Source organism: Vidua macroura, chromosome 4 (genome assembly GCF_024509145.1).
Source record: "Vidua macroura isolate BioBank_ID:100142 chromosome 4, ASM2450914v1, whole genome shotgun sequence".
Classification (NCBI taxonomy): domain Eukaryota; kingdom Metazoa; phylum Chordata; class Aves; order Passeriformes; family Viduidae; genus Vidua; species Vidua macroura.
In genome coordinates this window covers 18932433-18956303 of record NC_071574.1, presented here as the reverse complement: position 1 = coordinate 18956303, position 23871 = coordinate 18932433, and the positions used below count along the sequence as shown (strand labels likewise).

Sequence of the window (23871 nt, the reverse complement as noted above, 5' to 3'; positions counted from 1 at the left end):
TTAAAACACCAGAGGAAGAAAATAAATGCTTTATAACCACAGTTTCAGCCAAGATGCTGTAGCAATTTTATAAATCAGAAAATAAACAAATTATTGTGATTCTATTTTTGAATGGCTACTATCACAAAATACCTTTGGCTCATTTGTTTTGGCAATGTATCTAGATTCTGCATCATAAACAGTAAATGTTTTTGTAGCAAATTGTGTAAGAGCAATGAAGATTTTTAAATGGACTTTTCTCCACCAAATTAGGCACCAATCCTGCAGATACTTCCACAGTTTGTTTCCAGATAAGGCACGTACATAGAATTTTGTATCTAGAGCAAAACCAGGCACAAGCTTAAGGGAATATAGTTTCCAAGACTTTTGGTCCAATTTCTGAGGACTGATACAGTTCATCTGGATTGCTCTTCAAGAGCCCGGCTTTTAGCTGCAAAAGCCTTTCACCTGCTGTATTTAGAACAATTATTTATTACAGAGCAGTTTCTAAAGTAAAGCAATGCAACAAATGGGGATTAAAAGAAAAACTGAAGGACTACACAGTATTTTCTGCAAAGCCAGGTATCTGACAAAGCACTAATCAATATCATCATGATATACCATGATCTCAGGCTACAGACAGTTCTTTGCAGCAACATTGCACAAACTTCTTGAAACTTCAAGTAAGAAGTTTTGCAGAAATTCCCTGTCCCAAGGACTCTTGGGAAAGGCTGATCGATAGTTGTGCTGCAAACACAAATTTCACCCTTGCCCAGACAGGTGCAACTCCCAGCAAGCTGAGAAAGAGTAGGATCCTCTTAGAACGGAATTGATGTCTGCACACAGTTTTCCGTTGTGCAATATTTCATGGTCCTCATTTTTTGGTTATTAAAATAGGATGTTATCCAACAAGTGGAGGGGAAAACAAGGTCAGGGATTTGGTTCCCATCTCAGAAGTGGCAGCTAAAGCTGCTGAGCAGCATGTGTTTCTTGTTTGAAACATATCACTTATTCTTATAAACAATAATATATACCATCTGTTGCAGCCATTCATAATTGATAAGATTTGGGCTGGTTTTGACTGCAAAAGCCCATTTCAACATGAGTGTAGATGTTCAGATGCAAAAGTGTTGCAAAGCAATTTGCATGAGCTTTCTTACCACACATTACACCAACAATGTCCAACTGCCTCCAGGCACTCACATGAGGCTCTGGACACCCCATTTATTATTTTGCTGGGAATCATCAGCATCTTCTCATGGCAAAAATGGTTTATCTTCAGTTGGAATTACCATCTAGAGTCCAACTGTTCAACCACTTCAGGGCTGACTAAAAACCAAAGCATAGTATTAAGGGTGTTGTCCAAATAATTCTTAAAGACTGACAGGCTTGGGGTATCTAACACCCTTCCAGGAACCCTCTCCAGTGCTGGACCTTCTCAATAAAGAAATGCTTCCTAATGTCAAGACTAAGCTTCCTCAGGCACAGTTTGAACTAATCCCATGTGTCATATCACTGGATGCCAGGGAGCCGAGCTCAGCACCTCCCTCTAACTCATCCTTTCCTCAGGAATCTGTGGAGGGTAACAAGGCTGTCACTTGAACTCTTTTTCTCCAAACTTGACAAATCAAAAGTTATCAGCTGCTCCTCACAGGAGCAGTCTTTCATCCCTTTCACTGGCTTTGCTGCCCTCCTTTGGATGCGTTAGAGCACCTTAACATCCTTTTTATATTGTGGGGTCCAGAACTGCACACAGGACTCAAGGTGGAGGCTGCATCAATGCTTAGTACAGCGGGATAATCACCGTTTTGTTCGGCTGGTTATGCCGTGTTTGATGCTACCCAGGATGCAGACAGTCCTCTAGGCTGCCAGGGAACTCTCTGCTGGCTCACACTGAGGTGTTGTCAACCATCACCCCCAGATCCCCTTCTGCAGGGCTGCCACTCCCCCACACCAGGCAAAGAATCCAGCAATTGTTCTTGTCAAATTTTGTCCCATTAATCATTGTCTGATGCTCCAATATATCTGTACTCCCTCTGCAATACCTCTCATCCCTCAAGAGAGTTAAAAGCAACTCCCAGTCTGGGATCATCAGCAAACTTGCTGATAGTGTATTCCCATCCTGTATCCAGATCTTTGATCCACTAGGCAAATGACCTTGTCATAGAAGAATACCAGATTACTTAAACAGGGATCTGCCTGTGTGAACCCAGGCTGACTGTGCCCGGCAACTAGAATATTCTTTAAATGCCTGTCAATAGTACCCCACTATGATCTACTTCACAGGAACATGATCTACTTCCAGGAACTGGAGTTAGAGTAACAGTCCTTCTTATAAATTGGAATAACATTAGCTACCTTCAAGTCAGCAGGGACCTCCCCAGACTCCCAAGACACTTAGTAAACGATCAAGAGGGGTCTTGCCCTAACATGTGCTAGTTCCATCAGAACTTGTCAACATTCAGCTGATGCAGCTGGTCCCTTACAGTCTCACAAAAAGAAAGTCACTGCTCCCACACACTTACGGTCCTCCAACTGAAAGGACCAGGCAGCCCAAGGCTTTCCAGGATTATTAAAGAATTGGGGAACAAAAAGTAACATTCAATGCCTCCACTTTATCTCCATTAGAGGAGTGATCACATTAAACAAGTGTCACTCCCAGTGTTTTCTTTAGATCTTCTTTTGCTATTAAAGTACTTTTTAAAAAGCTTTGTGTTATCTGCCACAACACTGGCTAGTTTCAACTCTGATTGAGATTTGGCCTTTCCTGTCTTCTCCCTGTATGCTCAAACCACAGCTCTGTGATCTTCCTTTTACCAAGGCAAAATGTAAATGATTGTTTTTTGTACTTTTGTACTTTTTTGAGACTTAGCCACTTAATTTTGTTTCTGAGACAAGACAGCAGAACGGACCAGTCCTCTTTGAGAAAGACACGCTTTTCCTTTTCTCTGGAAATCTTTCTATATTATCATCACTGCACCACAAATTTCTCCCAAATGTGAAGGCTCAGACTCATGCTGTTTAATAAGCAAGGCTGCACTGATTTAAATACTGTCCAATTTCACTCTCTGCATCCAAATTCCCTCCAACTCAACAAGAAAACTCCCAGGTGTTTCAGTGGGCTCTTATCAAAGGCATGTGCTGAAAGACAACTACTATACCTCTATTAAGATGTTTAAAAAAAATCAGAAAATACCATCCAAAACTTAAGACATTAAACTTATGACAATTGACATTAATTGTCATAAACATGACAATTGAATGAGGTCATATTTTTAATGGATTCTATTAGAAACACTGACTTTTTGTTTTCAAAGTACCAGCCACAGAATGTAGATTTGTCACTTTCTGGTAATTACTAATATCCTCCCCCACCAGAGTCATCTGGAACATATTTAATTATTGACTTCAGTGGAAATGTACACGGCACATGCTCACTCTTCTGAGTAAGTCTTTAAATGGACAAAGGCCTATTTGTTTCTCCTCTGAGACCCCATCTTGAGCACATAAAAGATCCCCCAGATTAGGCTTCTGTTAGTTGCATACACCATATATAAGATGCAAGCACACAAGCTGACATCCATCAAACCTTTAAGCACATGTCTGGCTGGGAGTGTCTCAGTGGTGCCAATGGGAAAGGCCGAGTGAAACCAGGGCTACAACTGTGCCTTGTACAAACACCCACGTGGCAAGTTTATCCCTGCTTTACAGCTTGTGCCTCTGCATCTTATGCCCTGGTATGCATCAGAGCTGGCTCAGGTGTGCCTGTAGGATGGAAGCATCTTTTCCCTGCTGCATTTTAGTAGCTGCTGCCTCCACACCTTCAGCTCCATACTGATTACTGACTGAAAGTCTTTCCTGTTTCAGGCACTGCCAAACCTGAATGTAAATACCCAAAGCAGCAGCAGCAGGATACAAATGTGATTATATTTACGCAGGACTAATTTCAGCCTGTGATAAGGCAAAGACCACCAGTAGAGATACCATGTAATTTCATACCAAAGACAGTCACTAGCCACTCCATTCTGCTCTCCTACATGAGGCTAGACTATGAAACTCATTTATCTTACAATTTCAATGTTTTGAGCCACGTCTTACTAATAAAAAAATATCTCCAACACCATCTAAACATTGTTTCCTAAATTTTTCTTCTCAAAGTCAAATATTCAAACTCAAGTCTGCATTTACTCCACGGACTTTACATTACTTCCAAGCCTTCAGTTTTGCTGCAGACACATGGGACCATCTTTTAGGGCTGCATTCAGAATAGAACTTAAATGCACAATTTGCTGCTTTAAATAGTAACATATGTGGAATGATGCCAGAGTGGTTCCTATACAGACATTAAAGGTAGATTTCCAGGGAAGCTCAGCTTTCATTAGGGCACCTAAATATAATGGACTCATTTTCAAAATCCCAAGAGCATAATAGTTCCTGTTCTGTTTAGTAGAACCATTATTTTGCAGATCTGAACATCTGAGGTTTCGGAAGCTTTCAGTTTCGGAAGCTTTCAGGTGCATGAGTGTGCATCTGTGTTGTCCTGCAAGCTATTGTAAGGGATGAAATGGAAAAATGTGAGATTATTTATTTTTAAAACAATAAAAAGGACAAGGCCCCGACACAGCCTTTCCTGGGATAAAAAGAAAGGACTCGGCTGGATTATGCGGTAACATGCCAGCCCCAGCTGCACCAGCATGTGCACTCCAGCAAGGGACAAGACAATAGTTCCACTCACAGACACTGTTCAACACACACAAAAGAGAAGGAAAAAAAACAACAGAAAAAAAAAAGCCAAACCATAGTTAATGAGGTGCAGCTGAATAATACCTTCATAAAAGCAGGGAGAGAAACCAGGTAGACGTCATCTGCAAGATAAATGAAAATTATACATCTCTGAGGATTGTCAGTGAAAATTGAGATCTGGAAGGGAATTTGCTTTTGATATTGGAAGGGATAAATACCCACTGTAAATCTTTTTATGTGGGCTTGTAGAGCGGAACAGAGAAATTAAAGATAAATGAGATTAAGGCATTTTTTAAAACTACATTAGACATTTTTAAGTAACCCATGGAGTGAAAAAGGACTTTGGAGGAGGAGATTAGTTTAGACCCTCAGCAATACATTAATCTGTAAAATCAATTGGAATAAATCTTTTCTAATCTGAATTGGTCATCATTCCACTTCCCATCCCTTCACCCTGCCCCACCCCCTCCCCCCCCCCCCCCCCCCAAAAAAAAAAAGCCCATAAGAACATTTCTGCATGTTCTGGCAATCAGCCTAGATAAGTGACATGCCATGACTATTTTTAGATAAGAAACCTCTAGAAATAAGTTGCAGGATTTGTTTGGTGTTTTGTTTTTCAAAAGGATACCCTGGGGAAGGCCCTTTTGCCTTAGTCTTCCACAATTACTCCCATTTTACTCCTCTTGGAAACAGAAGCTAACAAAAATCAATGTTGGTCTCCTTTGCCAGAGCTTGAAGTGCATACAACCACTGTGGTTTCATGCAGGTCGATATTGCTAAAAGTTGACTGGAAATGTTGTTAGGAAGAAAAGTGGAGGAAATGAGGGAAAGAAGTAATACATTCAGATGTATTTGGCTCTCTTCCTGGGAGCCCTTTTAATATAAAGAAATTCAACAAAGTTGTATTTTTAGATCTGAAAAGATGCATTTTCGTATTTCACACACTAAAGGGATTTGCCTTAATATACTCAAATTTCCCCCCTCCCTCCTCCTCCCTCGTGTGCTAGAAGAAATGAACTTCAATCCTCAACTTAGCCACTGGATATACATATTCTGTTCTCCCTATTGACCAGAATAAAACCCAATAAATGTATTTCATTTCTTTTGTGGATTTATAATAGCACTTGGCAAGGATGGTCTTAATCTCCTTACACTGCTTGCACCAATGAAAGAAATCTTTGCAATACTTCTTATAAGAGAAATTAAAGGAAAATAGGAATAAAACCTGGAAATATAAATATTATTTCCATGAATATCTGTTATAAAATATGAAATCCATATCAATGTGTCCAGAGGATGCTTGCACAATTTAGGCAATAGGTTATTAAAGATGGGAAGAAATATATATTTCCCTTAATGATGACAGAATTGTTCAGAGACAATTGGGAAGTGTGGGGTCACACTTAGACAGCAAATTGGTGGCAAATATCTGTAAGTGTCACATCAGAAAGAGTTGAAAAACATGGCTTGGTACAGATGACCTAAAGCCAGGGGGGTTCTTCCCATTTGTGCTCCAGAAAAGCGTTTGCAGGGGTCCGGCTGCTATGTTTTGCCAGTATCTTTATTAAGGTAGCACAAAACTATTTCAGATACTACAAATATGTCTCACTATTTAGATACGGAACCATCAGCTGAGAAGGTGGGAGGACTGCAGCCTATTACTTTATTGAAGGATAACCCATATTTTCATTCTTATTTCTATGCAGTATTAGCTACAATTCCATTTTTGGCTGAGACAATATCAGTTATTTACTACACTAGAAATGGGTGTGACAAAGATGAATTTCTTGAAAAAAGCTAATGAATTCATATAGCATCAGGTTATCAGGAACCTGACCCAAAGTTTCCCTGCAATTTAATGACCTGCAATTCAGACTCAAAGGCCAAAGGCAGTCGGGCAACAGATTGAAAGATTTTAAGTACCTTTTAGTTTAAATGAGTAGAATCAAACCAAACCTATACACTTTCTCACTAAAAATTCAGCTGCTATGGGTCAGGATTGGAAAGGAATAAATAGTGCATAGAAGTCACACAAGGAATTAAGTTACCCCCTTACACTCATAATCTTCATAAAATAAATTACACTACACATCACAGTTTCCCACCTTCAACTTCCATAATAAACGAATTATAGAGGCCCTCAGGAGAACTGACAGGGCTCTATATCAAGAAAAACAGCCTATGTGAGAATCATATAACAGACCTACACTAAATTCTTTGACTTATTTAAAGTCTGGTTCTCCACATTGCAAATTTTCTGAGAGTGAGATGATGGTGGGGAGAGATGTGAATTTTGCCTCTTGTGCTCTACCACAGAAACCTTTTCATATTCTTAAAAAAAAACCAAAACAATTTCTCCCACCTGAACAAGCTTAAAAATATAATAAAAATATCAACAAATGTACAATCAAGCATCCCATGATCATGTGAGAAGTTCATAGGTTGCCCAAGCTGTAGTACACTCCAACTCTCATCCACTGCAGCATCTCAGACCTAAAGGAGTTGAGCTTACCACTCTGGTGACTTTTCTGATAAAGACAGCTTGTGCAACTCCAAGACATATGGGAACAAAACCTGTTGTTCATGGAGATTTCCAGAACCAATGTATGTTTTAAAGACAGAATGCATCGGTGCACGGATGCATTTCAACACTTTAAGCCTGGGACTAGGGAGAGGTGAGGTGGTTCAGGAGGTAATCAGCTAAACACCCAGGAGAGAGCAAGAGAAAAAAAATTACTTTTCACACAACGGCTCATGTTGGCATGGGTGGAAGACATGAAGAAGTGTCCCACTACCTAGAGGAAAGGACAGAGATGACAGGAGCCAGCAGGAGCTGGCTTTTCACAGAACCATGCTGGAACTCAGAGATGCACCAGGTAGTGATGGCCTTCCTAACTATGGAGATTCCCTAACATGTATCTAACTTCTCCACACAATAAAATCCATTATGTTCCTGCTGGCAGCAGACCTTCATACCAGTATGCATTAAAGACACACTGGAAACCACCTAACTTCCTTATTTTAACCCAAACTCATCTCATATTCAAAAATTAACCACGTTGCCATTTATTTCATTGTGCCTTACAAAAATGTTCATTTCCCTTTGTATCAGGCTACTTCAACTTTTCAAAATACCTTTATTTCCCTAGCTCTTAGCTTTCCTTCCCTTCTTGAACATTATGCATACAACTATTCAGATAGGTCAGCCTGCAGATTTGCAAAGGCCCATAATATCAGGTTATTTTAACTAAGAGTGCTTTCCAATGGGCACTCTCCCTACAAACACAGAGTAAAAGAAGACTGATAAGGGAAGCAATATATTCTTTATTTCTGCCTCTCTGGATTAAAAAAAAAAAAAATCAAAAACCCAACAAACTAGCAAGCAAAGCTGTATATTTAAGTGAATACAATAAAGAGGCTTTTTTGACTGCAATGCCAGGAAATTGTAAACATTGGAAGAAAGGCAATTTGTCAGCAGGAGACAAAGACTCTTTGCGCAAAAATAATCAAAATGGATAATTAGGTCTGATGTTGGGTTTTTGGTTTGGGGGTTTTCTTGTTTGCTTTTTCTTTGGTTTTACTTATTTTTCCCAGCCTGTGCACAAAAATAATGTATTTAACAAATAAAACAAAGGAGGCCAGGCTTCAGGAGGGAATTCACTCATTACTGGCCGAAATGTCAACAGTCAGACTTAATCCTTTGGGAACGTTTACCATTTTCCCTGCTGGGCCTTGAGGGACCAAATTCTCTTGGGAGAAAACAAAACCAAAGCAAACATAAAAACCCAGGGCAAAAAAGAAAAGCAGAGAAGCTGCTAGTCCATTTGTTTAACAAAACACAGCACTGCTCTCAGTGGGCAAACACTGCCTTCTCAACCGATGGAAGAGGCAGCAAGAAAACGCAGAGGGAAAACCTAGAGGCCACATAATGGCCTTACAGCACTCCAGAAATAATTAAGAATTGTATTCTAGGGAAAAGTGGTCTCATTAAACTGTTTTCAGATTGCAATTTTGTCCCATCTTCTCTCCCTCTCTCCCCTTCTACTAGCAATGTTAGAGGAATGAAAATATCAGTTTGCTTTCTAGTGCTTGTACTCTCTTAAAAATGTCATTATTCAATTATCTGTCTATTCACTGGCCCTAAGGTCCAGCAGAGCAGATATTGTGCACCTTCATGTAATGTTTTTAAATGCATTTCAGTCCACTTGTGATACAATAAAACTTTATTGAATTCTGTTCCCACATCACACTTACCATCCCTAACTTTTATTGATACGTGAGCCCATCTACTCTTCTATCAGCAATAAAAGGAATCTTTCTAGCAAGGCTATGACCTTTTCTTCCATCACTACAGCAACTGGGAAATGTGATTTCAGTTCCACGTTTAAAAAGAAAAAAAGTCCTAAGAAAATAAAGGATGAAATATGCTCATGTGTTGTTTTCTTTTTTTTTTTTTTTCCTTTCTCTTGTTAGTATTAAAGAAGAAGGAAATTCTCTGTAAGCACCAGAGATGTGTGGTGCCTTCACATTAGCCCACACAGAAAGAAACAGAATGGAAAGAAAGAACAATTCATCCTTCCCTGGAAGCCACGAGTATTTTTCCCTTGTAAGAAACATCCCTTTGAACAGATCTCCCCAGTAAAAGCTGATGGAAGACTGGTGGCCTGGGTGTGAGGCAGGTTATCATCACAGTGGGATATGCCATGCCCGAGGCACCCTCCTGCTGCTGCCATCCTTTCCATCAATGCAGCAATGGTCTTGTCCTCATTGAGTCACCACCCTTTTGGCACTTTGCCCTATACCATAGCTTAAATTTTCCAACTCCCTGTTCAAAAACCAGACTGCTTCTGAAGGACAACAGTGCACAAGTTATTCTGTGACCTCCAAAACTTATAGATTAAGGGAACTGGGAGCTCAGGATAAACTGAAGGTAAATTTGACTCAGATACACCTAAATCCTCTTTTCAACACTGTGCTGAATCCTTAGAAGCCTGTAAGGTTGTCTCTACAGGGAAATGAGCAGAAGAAAGCATTCCAAAATACCTCTGGTGCTTTCAACTCATACCATTTTCAAAATCTAAATGAAAACTAAATGCAGACAATCCCTAAATTTCAGTCTAATCCAGTGGACAACAGCTGCTCACATGTTGGAATTTCCCCCTCTTCTGATCTGGAGTGCCACCCATGAAGGGCAGTGCCACTGCCATGTCCCACGGAGCACATGTGAGAGAAAAGGGAGCCTCAAGTGGGTTGTTCACTCTATTCCTCTTTCTCAGAAATACCTGCAGAACTACTAAAACATGAATGCTTTGAGCTGTAAAGTGTCACACACATACAGAGGCAGTATTAGCAAAAATAAAGGGTGGGTTTGGGTTTATCATGTTATTGATAGAAAGTGTGTCTGATTAGAGTGACAACTAGCTGGGCAGCTCTCCCAACACCACTGCTCCTGAAAAGCTGGGTTCTCTTGCTGGCCACTGGTCTCATGTACAGCTTTGAATAAACCACTTGTCTGCTTTCTGTGCTGGCTCATGAGTAAAACAGGAAGGCCTTTAGCATATTACAAAGGTGAAATAAGAAAAATTTCACTCCTAGATGTACTGGCACCATGACAACAGGATTGTACAAGCACCAGAAGATGACAGTGAAGTGTTTCTGCAATGAGAGTGTTGACCTAGCTTTACAAAACCACCTCCACCACTGCTGTTCCCATTACCCATTTAACTCTGCTCTGTAAAGGGAGAAGGGCAGAGGGAAGGAATGTAGCAGGAAACAACAGATTACTGGATCAAGGGGACCCTCACCATATCAGGTTTCTCATTCTCAAACACAGCACAAATCACCTCTCCACAATGAAACATGTTCACAGCTCTGGTAATGGCAGACTGCAGGTTTGCAGTAGTACATATTCAGTTGAAAACCATGGACAATCTCTTTTGGTCAGTAATTATTAAAAGCAAATACAATTTAAGAGAACTGGAGTAGTAAATTAAGTATTTCAGAAGCGGCAGTACCTAAAGCAAGTGTTAAGAGAAAGACATGCCATGTGCTAAGCCCTACTTTGAGAAAGACAAAATTATTTGGATGATTTTTTTCTGATACCAGAAAAATAGGACAACTGATGCCAGTGAAGCCTGACAAATTAGGTCTGCTATCTTTTTACCTGCTGATATCACCTACTTTTCACTGTCAGAAGGCAACCTAAGAAGCCCAAATGTCCTGGAATGACTGTCCCTTCTAGCAGAAGGCTGCTGCTACCAGATAAAGCAACTACAGGATCAGGAATATGAGGACTGGGCTATCTGCATAATCATCCCTCATCTTGTGTACATGGAGAGAGTAACTGCAGCCCAATAAAACTCTCCTTATCAGGGCTATCTCTAGTGAATACAGAGGAATGCAGTGTGTGGGGTAATGTAAAGAACATTTTACAATATATGAGCTACCTAGTTAGAGAACATTTGTATTTCCCCCATCTGAGAAAAAAGGGGGATGCTTTCCTCTAGAAAATGATATGATCTAGTGGTGGAAGAGTTAAGAAATAAATAATAAAATCTCAAGAGAAACAGACTAATGAATGGAGTTTTAAATCTTCCAAATTTTTTCTTTGGGGGAGCATATAAACTAGCACTATACTGAGCACAAGTGCCTAAGGTCAGTCCTAACAACATCTGTTAAAGATGACTCCCAAACCCTCTCCTCTTGAGATGCACACCCTCCCTTCTGCTGCTCAGCCAACACTTGGGTAAATCCACTCTCTGTCCATAAAGAATAATTTGAAATTGTGAGGAGTAACCCAACCAACCAGACAAAGGCAAGCTGGAATTGCACACAAGTACAACTGCCTGCTGAAATATTAATTCCTTTATCATGCAACTGAGGTGCTCCTTTAGCAGATGGCCATATGGCAGACCCCACCACTCACCAAAGGCTGGCTGCACAAGGGCTGAGGCATGTGGGTTCAGTGACAAGAACTGACCTCTGACAATAACAGGGCAGAAAAGAAGGAACAGATTTCATCCACCAGGCGTGGCTTTGGTCCAGACATGCCTCTGCTGACATACTTGCCCAGAGCTGACATGTTCCCCATCACTTGGATGGCTTTCACTTATGGGACACTCATGGGGCCCCCGTGGGGAACATCTATAGAGTTAATCTTGAAATAGAGGCAGCAACAAAGCCAGGCAGAGACTGAGGCAGGAGAAGAATAAAATGGAGCTCTAGGTTTCCCACTCCATGTCAGCACATGAAAGGACACAGTTTACCTAAACACAACCTAGTTCACTGGTGCTACGCTAAATAACAACACATGAAGATTTGACCCAAAGTTTCCTAGATAACACACAACAAGAACAACCTCAGAAGACTAGATCCTATTTCATCATGTGCTCGCTCTTTATCTTTCCCCGCTAACTCTACTTGCAGAGGCACTATATTTGATTCATAAAGAAATGAAGGAAACAGCCATCAAATCTCCTACCTTAATTGCAAAGGCAGAGTGTCAGTTGTCATCTTTCTCCTCCCTACATTCAGATAATTAAAAAATACTCAATCCCCACTGTACATTTGCTACTGAGCAACGTCTCACATGAGTTATTCTACATCTTGTACGCAGGGCAAATTAACACTTTGGGGTGTAATACTGACACACTGCCTTTCTCATAAGGCACCACTATTCCTCTTTGTTTCATGTGCAACAAAGGCTGTGGAGGGGTAGCAGGTAATGACTACTACTTTAACAGCCCAGTCTCTGGAGGGAACAGCATACCCTCATGCAAATATAAATCACAGGGAAATACAACCTGCTGTGATAAGTTGAAACCAGTCTTCCCTAACCCCTTCCATGCACAGTGTTGCTTCTGAAATGAAAAGCCTCATTTAGAGTGGAATAACTCTAAACTATAATTTGGAGTATATTCTGCTTCATAGGGTAGATCCTAAGCCCTGATGTCAATCTTTCCGTGAGTTTAATAGCTCACCCCATAAAAAGTATTCCATTGCTGCATTTAGAAGCTTCACAGTTTTGTTTAGAAAAATCAAATATGGACACACTGAGACTGCTGCCAGCATAGTATCCAAGTCTCTCAACAGAGAGACTCGGACAAGAGAGGTCCCCTTTACTTAGAGAGGTGGTCTTGGAGTTTCACAGAAACCAACCACCACATAGTCTTTCCAAGCTGAGGCAGCAGGCAGGTGGCCACCTCCTGCCTGAGGGATGGGGACCACCCCAGGGGCTGTAAGCTCTTGTTTCCTCTCTGGACAGGGTGCCTGTCATTGCTCAGCCACATCTGCTCTCCTGCAGCCCATGCTTGAGGCAACAAAGATGGTCTTAGTCCTCAAGCCAAACTCTGAGTTTCAGCAAATTGATGCCTCCTGTTGCTCTCTCAATACAACACCGTGGGTTGAAAGCATACATTCCCATACCTGCTTTATTATTTTGAGAGTGTGCTACAATAAGCTTTGGCCTGAAAACCTGGAAATGGCACTGTTATTCACCACTCAGCTCTCTACAACTGCTAATAAAAAGTGCACTTCTCATATTATTGCTATTTCCTTTTTCAGGTACACCCTTTTTGGCAGTAGGACCTTAACCGCACGTAACAAATTTGGCTTTTACAGAAAAGAAATTCTGGTGTACACAACTTTTTGTAGCTCTGAATTTCCCACTTGGCACATATATCTGTCATCTCAGGTGACTGGCTTTCTACCCTCAAAAGTTCAGTCTCAATGGCTTGCCTGTAATTTGCCTTCATAACTTTGGAAGCTTATAAATTAGTATTTTTCTACGATCAAACATCAAATTACCCAAAACAATAGTTTCCTACCTCCTTGGTGATACAATACTGTATTTAAAGCACTTATCAAATGCCACCAATTACGTGGACATAGGTCAGTCGAAGCACACTACTGTGAGATTACAAGCATAAACCTCTGTAAAGAGAAGCTGTAAGCCAGCAATAGTGCTTCACTCCTCTGGCGTGCCTTCTCTAATGGGGTTTCCCAAGTGTTTTCCAAAAGATGATACATTACTGTTATGCTGTACAACACAGGAAACATTATTAGGATATTTTTAACCTAAGCACAAACCTGACACAGAGAACCATGTTTCATATCTTATCAGCTCAGTCTCATATGATGCACATGGTCTGCTTTACTTGCCCTTGAGCAGCAAGAGACAAGGTCAAGGCTGTCCCAATCTCCACAATAAATCTCTACTGAAATAACAAGTGCAAATATATCAGGATACATACTGTAAGGGACACACTCATACTGCACTTCCAGGTACTTGTACGTCCCAGGGCATGGGTCTGGAAACACATCAGGGCCGGCAACAACTGCACACTGGGTCCGATTACTGCACCTGGAAAGCAACAAAGATGAGAGTCAGAAAACAGACCAGACAGAAGGACAGAACAAGAAGCTGAGTGGCCCCTGCAGTGTCAAAAAGATGCAGGAGTGAGGACTTCAGCATCACCTGGGGGAGCTCAGCAGTGAGCACACAGAGGCTGATGGCAACACCAACATCTTCATCAGCTTATTACCAAAAGAGAAGAGGCACGGTGGCACAACCCTTCCCTCCAGGAGGTATTTCTTTAATACCAGCATCCTGACCAAACAAAATGCAGGGACTAAACCAACAATGGTGGCAAAAAATAATCATTGCATCTTTTATAGCAGACATAACAATATGTTTGCAACATTTTTATGAAGTGTTCCCACAAAACCAGTTATCTTGTATAATACTGCTTAAGCCAAAGCAAAGACTAGAAACAACAACACTTGAGAGGGAGGAAAAAAACATCACCAAATAAACTGTCTAAAAACCAAAATAATGTTTTCATACAAGGCCTGTTAGGGAAACTTCCCAGTCTGATCATTCACTTTTGTGCCTTGCATTAGGCACAGATGGCTAAGTTTTAATCCATTATTCTGCCCAGCATGGATGCATCTCCTCGAATGAGATACATTTTCCAAAAAGCTTGTTCTCCATGAAGAAGACACACAGAAGGAATGACCCTCCCTGCAGCAGTGAGCATCTTTTCCAGCTTTAGAGCACACACACAGAGGTTGGGTTCTGCAAGATGCTCTTCCTGAGGCATATACGGGTCCATGGGTGACTGACTTGTGCATGTGTAGAAACCCACATTTGCCTCTGATTTCATGGGACAAACACCTCTAATGTACAATTGGTGATGCAAAAATATTTAGCAAACAGTGATTATATAGAGAAAAATCTTCTGCTTCTTTGTTTAAAGAAAAAAAATATTATTAGTCTTTGATTTTTCTGTTTTTGCATGCCAGAAATAGACTTCCTAAGGGCTAGACAACTACATTTATTTTCTTTAGGATTCTGCCTCCTCTGATGTGAAGTAGGACCCCTGACCCTCCCGCTCTTCTGGCAGAAGCTGCAACATCCAGCACAGAATTAATTTAGGTCTGCAGTAGAAATGCTTCATGTTCACCTGAAGCTACAGTTTGTCAGCATTAATGCAGATTTTATTTGACCCTATAAATTAAAATTGATTCATTAGCGACTGCCTTAAGCTCCATAATTTCTTTAATTTTATGGAAAGAATAATAAGAGGGGATATGCCTCCTCATCAGGCTGGATATGAGATAATCCAGAGGGCTGGGACATTCTCATGTTTTCTAGCTGAAAGACAGTAGTTATCACAGCAAGTGACTAGTTCTGCTATATAGACAGAAAAATAATTTTCTTAACAAAAAAAGATAACTGTCCTCAGCCATGCTGGGATATCACAGGTAGCCCAGACCATGCAAGTGGGCAGTTTTCCAGGAGAGGCTTTGAACATCATCCAAAATTTTACTTTCAACAAAAATCCTTTTGATGGGCTCAATGTGCCTTTCAAAAAGCAATTTCACTGGTCTAATCAATAGTCTTCCTGGCTGAAGGGACAGCACTGGCTACATTACACAGAATAACAGCAATGGATCAAAGATCCCTTTCAAAATCACAAGTAAAGATCCAGAATTATGAGGAACTGGAGGTGGGGGGAGGAGCAAACACATTTAGGGTTCATCTGTGTTGTGTTTTCTTTCTGTTTGCAAGGAAACGCTTGCTTTGAATGGTCAAGCACTTCCTTCCTTCCTTTCTTTTTAATGCAAGAATTTGGACACATAAAACAGAAGTGAAAACACAACCTGGAAAGTTGTCTGTGAACAGCACGGTTTTAACCTCCTCAAATGCATGCTGCCTTCTGCAATATCACCAAAGACACTAAAAGTTTCATGATACAAGGGTTTGAATGGGGAATGCAGGATGCACAGAAATGCAAAAGCTTTTCCCCCCAACTCTGGGACATCCTGAAGCCCCCCTACACTTTCCTGGAATAGGGGACAGCAAAGTCTACCAAACACAGGAACTTTCAAAGAAGGTGAGATCAAATTATCAGTGCCACTTTGGGGAGGAAACACAGAAAACCAAATGAAAAACTCCCAAATAAAATCACAAATACTACGTGGTGTCAAGTACCTCACAAAATTAACTAAAAAAAAAGGGTTCATATTAAAAACAAACAAAAACAAAAAACCAAAACAAATTTAAAAGAATGAAAACCAGAAGAACTCAGCCTCCTCTCTTTTTCACACTTCTTTCCTATGGGCAGCAAAATAGAATCTGGCACTTGGCATTTTGAGCCTCCTTTTATCATCCCAGAGTGAAACATACAGGTTTGTCATTCCAGCACACTTAAGGTATGACAGCAATTTACACTAAAAAACATAGGAAAAAACCTAATACCTAAAAAACCTAATCTTCGATGAAGTATTACTGTCAGACATCAGGCTATGGAAATTTTAAGGGGAGAAAGAGGTAAAAACCACTCATCATTAAAGCTCTGGTTGCTCTGCTTTCGCTCATGCATTTTATCCCTTTTACAACAGCTTCTTGGTCCCTTCAGCTTTGTCATATTTCTTTCCAGACAGATTAAAGGCCCAGGTGACACTAAGTGACATGCAAAAAGTGACACAGGAAAGGAGATATGTAAAAGATGATGAATCTGTAGCCTTGAAAATTACAGGGAGAAAAACCATAACATATTCATGCCATACTCCATTTTCAACAAACCAGGCCATGAGCTTTTCCTTGTAAACCACTGGATTTTACATGGAATCTTGGGATTCCTTGGCACCTGGGTCTTGGCAATACTTGCTCCAAACTCCTGCAAATTGTGAGGCTCAGTGCTGGGTACTGACCTTTCCAGTAAATGAAGCAATTATCTTTTTTTTTTTATTCTTGTTTTTTTTTTTCTGTCATGTCCTGTCTGCCACTGCCCACCTCACTCCATTCCCCCTCCCTTCTTTTTTCTTTTAATTTTTCTCTCTTTTCTTGAAGGAAGATCTTTGCCAGCTACTGGAGGTACAGCTTGCAATGAGAACCAGCACTGCAGCAGCTGATATGGAGCTGGTAAGTATGAATCTGTCTCCTCTACTGGGCAATCACAGAAACACCTCCCTTAGCTATACACGTAGCTCTGCATCACACTGGATTCCTCTCCAATAATGCAGGAACTGCTTGCATTGCTGGCTATAGCATAACTTTAGCATAACCCCAGAAAAATACAGTCACCTTTTTCACACCCATCTATATATCTTATTACTGCCTTTACACAAGCACCTCTTATTTCTAGCACTGATTCATCAATTCCTTCAAAGAAAATCACTTCTTTCCCCATCATTGCCCTCATGCTACAGCTTTTCCACAGCAATCCCTGACCTCTTGGAGTATTTCCTCATTCTCCATATGTTCTGATGCCAAGCAAACAAGAGGACTGTGACAGGACTCTGGTAATTTTAGGGGACCAGATAGAAAATTTTATGCTATTAAAGAAACAGCATTTTAAAGGCAAATGTTCTGGAAACACAGGAAAACTGAAGTAGCCCCTCAAGTGTTTTTAGTTCACCCTGTTGTTGTTTATTATGAAATCTGACAAGAAATTTATAGTCATCTCTTTGTGTGTGTGCTGGTTTGTTTTATTTTGCAGCCCTTATTTCTATCTGCCATCATTCTCCTTTTCCTGTTATGCCCTGAAGTGCAAGGTGGGCACATGAGTAGACACTGCTTCTCAAAGACCCTCTCCATGTCTTGGGCCACTTCCATAATTGCTGCTGGGGTTTGTGGACACTTTCTCTGAACCAAGAGTGTCCACTCAGCTCAGCAAGACCAACCAAGAGACTAGAAACCAAAGCAAAATCCAAGATCAGCATTTTCAGCCCAACTTCAGCCACTGATGCTCATCTCTTTCTGTATGTGCAGGAAAAAAGAATACTACAAACCCCCCGAAAAGTCAGTCCAAGGTACTTGGCAGCCTTTAAGCATCCATCATCTAATAAACCTAAGTTCATGTTATTCACATCTATGTTTTGGAGAGGAAAAATCACTCTACTGGGAAAAGTGTAAATTGTTGCAGTTGCAAGATTATTAAAAAAAAAAAAAAAGACAAAAATAAAACCAAACAGAAAGAAAGAAAAAAAAAAAGTGTGTGGGGGGTTCCCTATGCATTCCTTCCAGCTGCATTTATTCCTACTTGTTAAGTTCCCCATTCTGTCTTTCTACCTAGATATGTGGAAAAATATTTAATCTGGAAGCAAGGTGCCAATCCAGTATAACAAATACATTGTAACAGAAAACATGGATTATTTTTGCAGAATTTCTCCCAGTTCCAGTGGAAAACGACTTTCAGGAGTTTTAATGTGAAACAGGAACAGTATTTTATACGTCATTTGTTTTGCATTTATAGCAGTGGGACTGAAGGAAACATTTGAGTTCAGGACCGGCTGCAGGGCTCAACTCTGCTTAGAACTCTGTTCAGACTTTAACTAAAAACAACACCAAAACTTCATTCCCCTTCAGCAAACTGCAATTTCTTCTCCCTGGAAATATCTTAGTGATTTTTAAGTGACAGGGTCATCTTGTGATAGCAAAGCAGAAACAATTTAGACGTAAACAGCTGCTTATTCCTGCTGTGATATCTTTAATTATTTTTTTCGATGCTGACATTGTTAATATATTTAGCAAGAGACAACGAAAGGAAAAAAAATAGTTTGGCGGTTTATTTTCAGGTTTTCCAGAAACCTTTAAAGCATAGACATGTCAACATCATCAGGCTAGACATGTCTGTGGCAATACATTTGCCAGAACAAAAATGCAAAGGCAGCATAAAATAAAAGATCAATCCCAAACAAAAGCTTTTCAGCATTAATCATCGCAGATGCAATACCAGCAAGTCCTCCAACTCCCCACCTAGGAGGGGACCACATAAACCGATGCCTAAACCACGGAGACAGGCATCTGTTGTGCTGGGGACATCAGGAGAAGAGCAAAGAGAATCCATGCACGGCTCCACAACAAGCCTAGAGGCTCAAACATTGATTTCATCCCAACACACCCTCCTTCTTATCCTCCAGAGACAAGCCCTTCAGAGATGAAGCAACAATTTCTGCAATGCCAGAACCTCTTGTGAACATGGCACAGTGGAAGCTACTACATGGGGAAGCCACCTACCTCCTCTGAATCCACAGATTGTCAGAGTCCAGACTGGGTGTTAAACATCCTGAGGATGGGAAAACTTCACATCCATGAACTTAGATTTGTAGAGCATGTACTGAGCTGCCATATCCAGCCCATGCTCTGCTAACACACCCTGCTCATAGCTGGTGCTACCCTCCACCTACAGCAGCTTCCAGCAAGGGATCCTTAATGCCCATGTGTGCCAACCAAACCACTCACCTGTGTTTCATGAGCACTGGCTGCCAAAAAAACAAGGCACTCTTTCTCTCTGCCCTCAGCTGAAACACCTACTTTACACAGACTTTATTTTTTTCTGTAAAGACAAGGCAGCCATTGTGTGCCCAGGCACACTAATATAGCCAAGACATCAATATCTAAGCCTCTTCCTCAAGGTCTATTATGCTTTTCTAATGGTTTTACAGTAACAGACAGACTTAATTCATTATCCTTCATGGCGATGCTGTAAGACATCCTTTTCCTTCCCTTGCACACAAAAATCTCCTCTCTGGATGAGTGCTTTAAGAAAGAGGCTGTCACAGCAAGTAAGTTAGCCAGGAGTGTGTTCTCCCCTGTCACTATATGATATTTCCAAATCAGTCCTTTAGGAAGAGCCAAGAGGAAAAAAAAAAAAACCAAAAAAAACCAAAAAAAAAACCACAAAAAAAACCCAAAAAAACAACACCAAACCAAAAAACTGGAGAAAGTAAACAGGAAGCAAAGAAAAATACCACTAAACAGGGGAGCTCACGTGATGGATTGGAAATAAGGGGGAAATTAAAAAAACCAAGGCAAGCAGAGAAGGGAGGCACAGTGGAGATGGGAGAGGGGAAAACAGATTTGTAAGCCTCGAAAAAATACTTGGGTTCAGTACATTTGCTTTCAGTAATGTGCTGCACAAAAGCGAAGCTAAGTCCGTCACCTGTTTAGCTTCCAGAAACAAAGAATTCCTCAATTCCTCAACAGAATCTTTTTCTGCCTCTGCAAAACCTTAAAACCTTAATGACAGGGAGATGAAAATCCAGTTTCTCTAGCATTTTTTTTATTATGAATGGGCCTTTTTATTGATCTTTCAGAGCACTGAGAGGCTGGCTTTCCAACCTCTGCTGCAATATAATTATCTGCGGTGTTTAATGCTAGCACAGACGAGTCCCACTACACAGTACATTTTGTTGTTTTATTGACAGGTTTTAATTATCCAGGTGTTAGAGCTGTCAGATAGGCTGCTTCTTATGTGATCAAACTAATACAGGATGAGGCAAAGCACTCTAATTGCAGCCTCCCCTAGTGCCTCTGTGCAGAAATGCCAATGAGAAACTGCTATGATTATTGCAAAATCTTATAAAATTTGATGGGAAAAGGAGTCCTCTTTCTATAGCTCCAACCTATTTCATCCCCCTTGATATTATTTTATATTGAACAAAGGAAAATTGAAGGAAAACAAGCCTCCAAAACCACCCCAAAACCCCAGCCAGCAAAACACCAGAAAAATCTTGCAGAGCCAAACCAAATATGAGCTGCAAAGGTCACCAAAGGGACTACCTTGATATGTTATGGAGAGCCTGGGAGCAATAAGGAAAACAGGTCCTGGAAATAAATTAAATACTAGTTTTACAGAGTAAAAAACAAAAAAGTAATTGCACTGTTTCAACTCATTGATAAGGCCCTTAAAATTTCACAAGAAGCATTTAATAGCAAATTCACAAGACTTAAGAATTTTTAATAAAAAATTTGGGGCACCCCTGAACATGGTTTATCTGCTGAGCTGCCAGGGACTCCCCCAGCCAGTAATATGAGGTCTAGGGCAGGACCTGCCAGTGGGGGTGATGTGATTCATCATCAACCTCCAAATGAGAGTTTCCCCCAAGCAACAAAAGCTTTTTCCTCTATGCTTTGTCATGTAGTATCTCTTACATTTTATTGTTTCCTTGGATTTCTTTTATCCCATCTCCTTGCAATTAGCACAGTGAGGAGAGGAGGTGGAATCCCCAAAGGCAATGAATGTGTAGAGCAACAGGTGAGCTTGCCAAGCGGCCCGTGCCCATGTGCCAGGGTGCAGCACCCCTGCAGCTACAGGAAACAAGCCTGGTGAAAGAAATTCTCATCCTTAAAGAAAAAACAACTAAACAACAATGTGCCCCAGCACAACGGGTGTATTTGGACAAAAAGTCTGGGTCAGCATGGAAAACAGATCTGCACTGAGCACATCTCAAGCAGTCACAGTGTTGCTCCAGCTGCAGGGAAATGAAGACACAAGCAAGGCCAGGTTTGCAATGCAGGCTAACATTACTGGAGGGTCCTCAGGGCTAATCACCACACCAGCCAGGCCTTAAGACTGTAAAGCTCATCTTTTAAAGAACTGCATCTGCCCTTTTACAGGTACTCTGGTTTTTCCAACTCAATAAACTTCTGTAGCAGCCTAATAAAAAAACACTTTACACTGTCGAGGTACCTGGAGAAGAGAACCAACACCTAAAACAAACCAACCAACAAAAGGCTCATCAGTTTAGCCAGACTTAACACTAGTTAAAATAACTGTGAACAGAAAACAATCTGGTTTTTAATTAGGGCTAGAAGGTCAAATTAAAGGCTAAGGGAGATCTGGGCTGAATTTCAGCTCCACATTATTTTGTCTTCATTGCTGTTTTAACACAAGTTAATGTGAGTTAAAGCCCATTTTTTTCTTCTTTAGTGCAGCTACCCAGAGCTGGGATAGCCAGAGCAAGCTGAAAAGGGTTCTTTTCTCTACAACAGCTCTGAAGTGTGTTCAGACCCTCAGTCTACCATTACCTGCATGTCCACTGAGCCTGCAGCACAGGGAGCAATGCTCTGCCTGACACCAAAGTGCTGCAGCTCTGTAGCACTGTGAGGTACAAACCTGCTACTCAGCACTGGCTGAGCAGGAAGCAAATTTGAACATGAACACTTATAAATGTTTTAAATATATTAAGAAAAAAAATCGTAAATAAATATTCCACCCTATTTTCAAAGGAAAATCCAGTATTACTTTCACCGTATCCCTCTTTGCTAATTGTCACTTTACTGCTGCCATTTACTTTCACCACCCAGTGCCCCCATCCCAGCCACTCAACAATTGCTGCAAAAGATAAAACTGAAATCAGAGAATATTGTCTCTGAAGGGGCTGAAGTAATCTGTATGCATGGGCTGGTAGGTTTAATGTATTAGCCTTTCACCTCTGCAAATAGGGTTAAAGAAATGTTTGGGACCAAAATAATTTATACTGCACTCCATCTCAAATTTTACATAATAAGTGAATGAAACAAAAATGAACACGTCCAAACAGCACAGAAGGTCAAGGCTGGGCAACTCCCTGATGAACTAAAGAGTGAACCAAAGGCACTTCTGCTTCTATAACCCAGAGCAACATCTCTCCTCATTGCTCTTGCCAATAGCACGATACTGAGGTGATTTTTAAGAAAAGGTCGATAGATTTTAGTTTAGGTGGCAATTGGCCCTCAGCCTGTTGGGGGGGGGGGGGGGAGAGGGAGGCAGCAGAGTACAGTAAGCTTCCTGACCAAATGAAACACAGGATCAACATGTGACAGGTTGTGACTTTAGCACCATGGCTAAAGCAGTTCAGACAAAAAGATAGTATTAGTGAGTAAAGAAACAGTCTCCAACAGCCTGCCACATCATGTGCTATTAATACAGAATCTGTTCATGGTTCCCGATTTTGTACAGCACCTCGTGCAAAGGAGACTTGGCCCTCTCTGTGCCTCAGGCATTAAAGCAAGAAAAATAATAACCAGAAACAAAACAAATTTTCTCAAAAAATAATCCTGAAATGAACTAAGTATGTTATTCAATATTCAAAAGTGATTTCTTTTTTTATTTTATTCCAACACAACCAATGCTGCCTCTTTGATCTTCAGCACAAAGCTTGAATAAAGGCAGCCTGCACTTTGATTCTCAGCTCCAGAGAAATCCCAGTGTCACAAAACCTTCATATGCTTCCCCACTCTGCATTGCCCAACCAAAGCATATTCAGAAGCAAAAGGTAAGGGGGGGGGGGGAAGCCAAATCAAATGTATTGAAACCACAGTTGTGAAGTTGCTCAAAATGTCTAAACATAGCACTGAACACTTTGTGGCTGCATGCAACAACATAGGAAGGGATGGAAGGAAGTGTTTTTAAAAACATATGCCTAGCAGCTCCAGAGAGGGTTTCTTACACTGTGCTAGGCACTAGGCTGGGTGAAGTCTAATCACACACCTCTACCCTCTCACACCCCCATTCCTTCCACACTTGTCCTTCCTAGGGCAGTTTTCAGCACATCCATCCATCCATCCATCATAAGCTAAATATGCCCACCAGCTCTTCTCCTTCCTCACCCTCTGGTCACCATCCTGAAAGGAACACAACTTGTTCATTACATACCTTATCCGACTTTAAAACATATATTTAAAAAAACCAGAGATTTGGCTAAAAAAACTCCTTTGAGAAAAAGTCTGATAGGAAAAGGTGTCTGAACATCTGCAGGACAACAGCTGGTAGGAATGGAGGAACAGGGCTTCTGCAAAACCTCAAGTCTTTTTTGTGACTATGTGGAAAATACTTTGTTAGTAGAGGATTCACTGTTTCATAATACAGAACCCGCCTG

The 23871-nt window shown here is 40.8% G+C and overlaps 1 protein-coding gene across 2 annotated transcripts in view; it reads right to left on the bottom strand.

Annotated features, from left to right (window-relative positions):
• Nucleotides 1–23871, bottom strand: part of ADGRL3 (adhesion G protein-coupled receptor L3) — a 487040-nt gene that overhangs the window by 184986 nt on the left and 278183 nt on the right. For both annotated transcript variants that reach the window (XM_053975251.1, XM_053975252.1), the window contains exon 5: nt 13974–14083. In XM_053975251.1, the coding sequence (XP_053831226.1) occupies nt 13974–14083 (110 nt within the window). The remainder of the gene's footprint in view (nt 1–13973; nt 14084–23871) is intronic.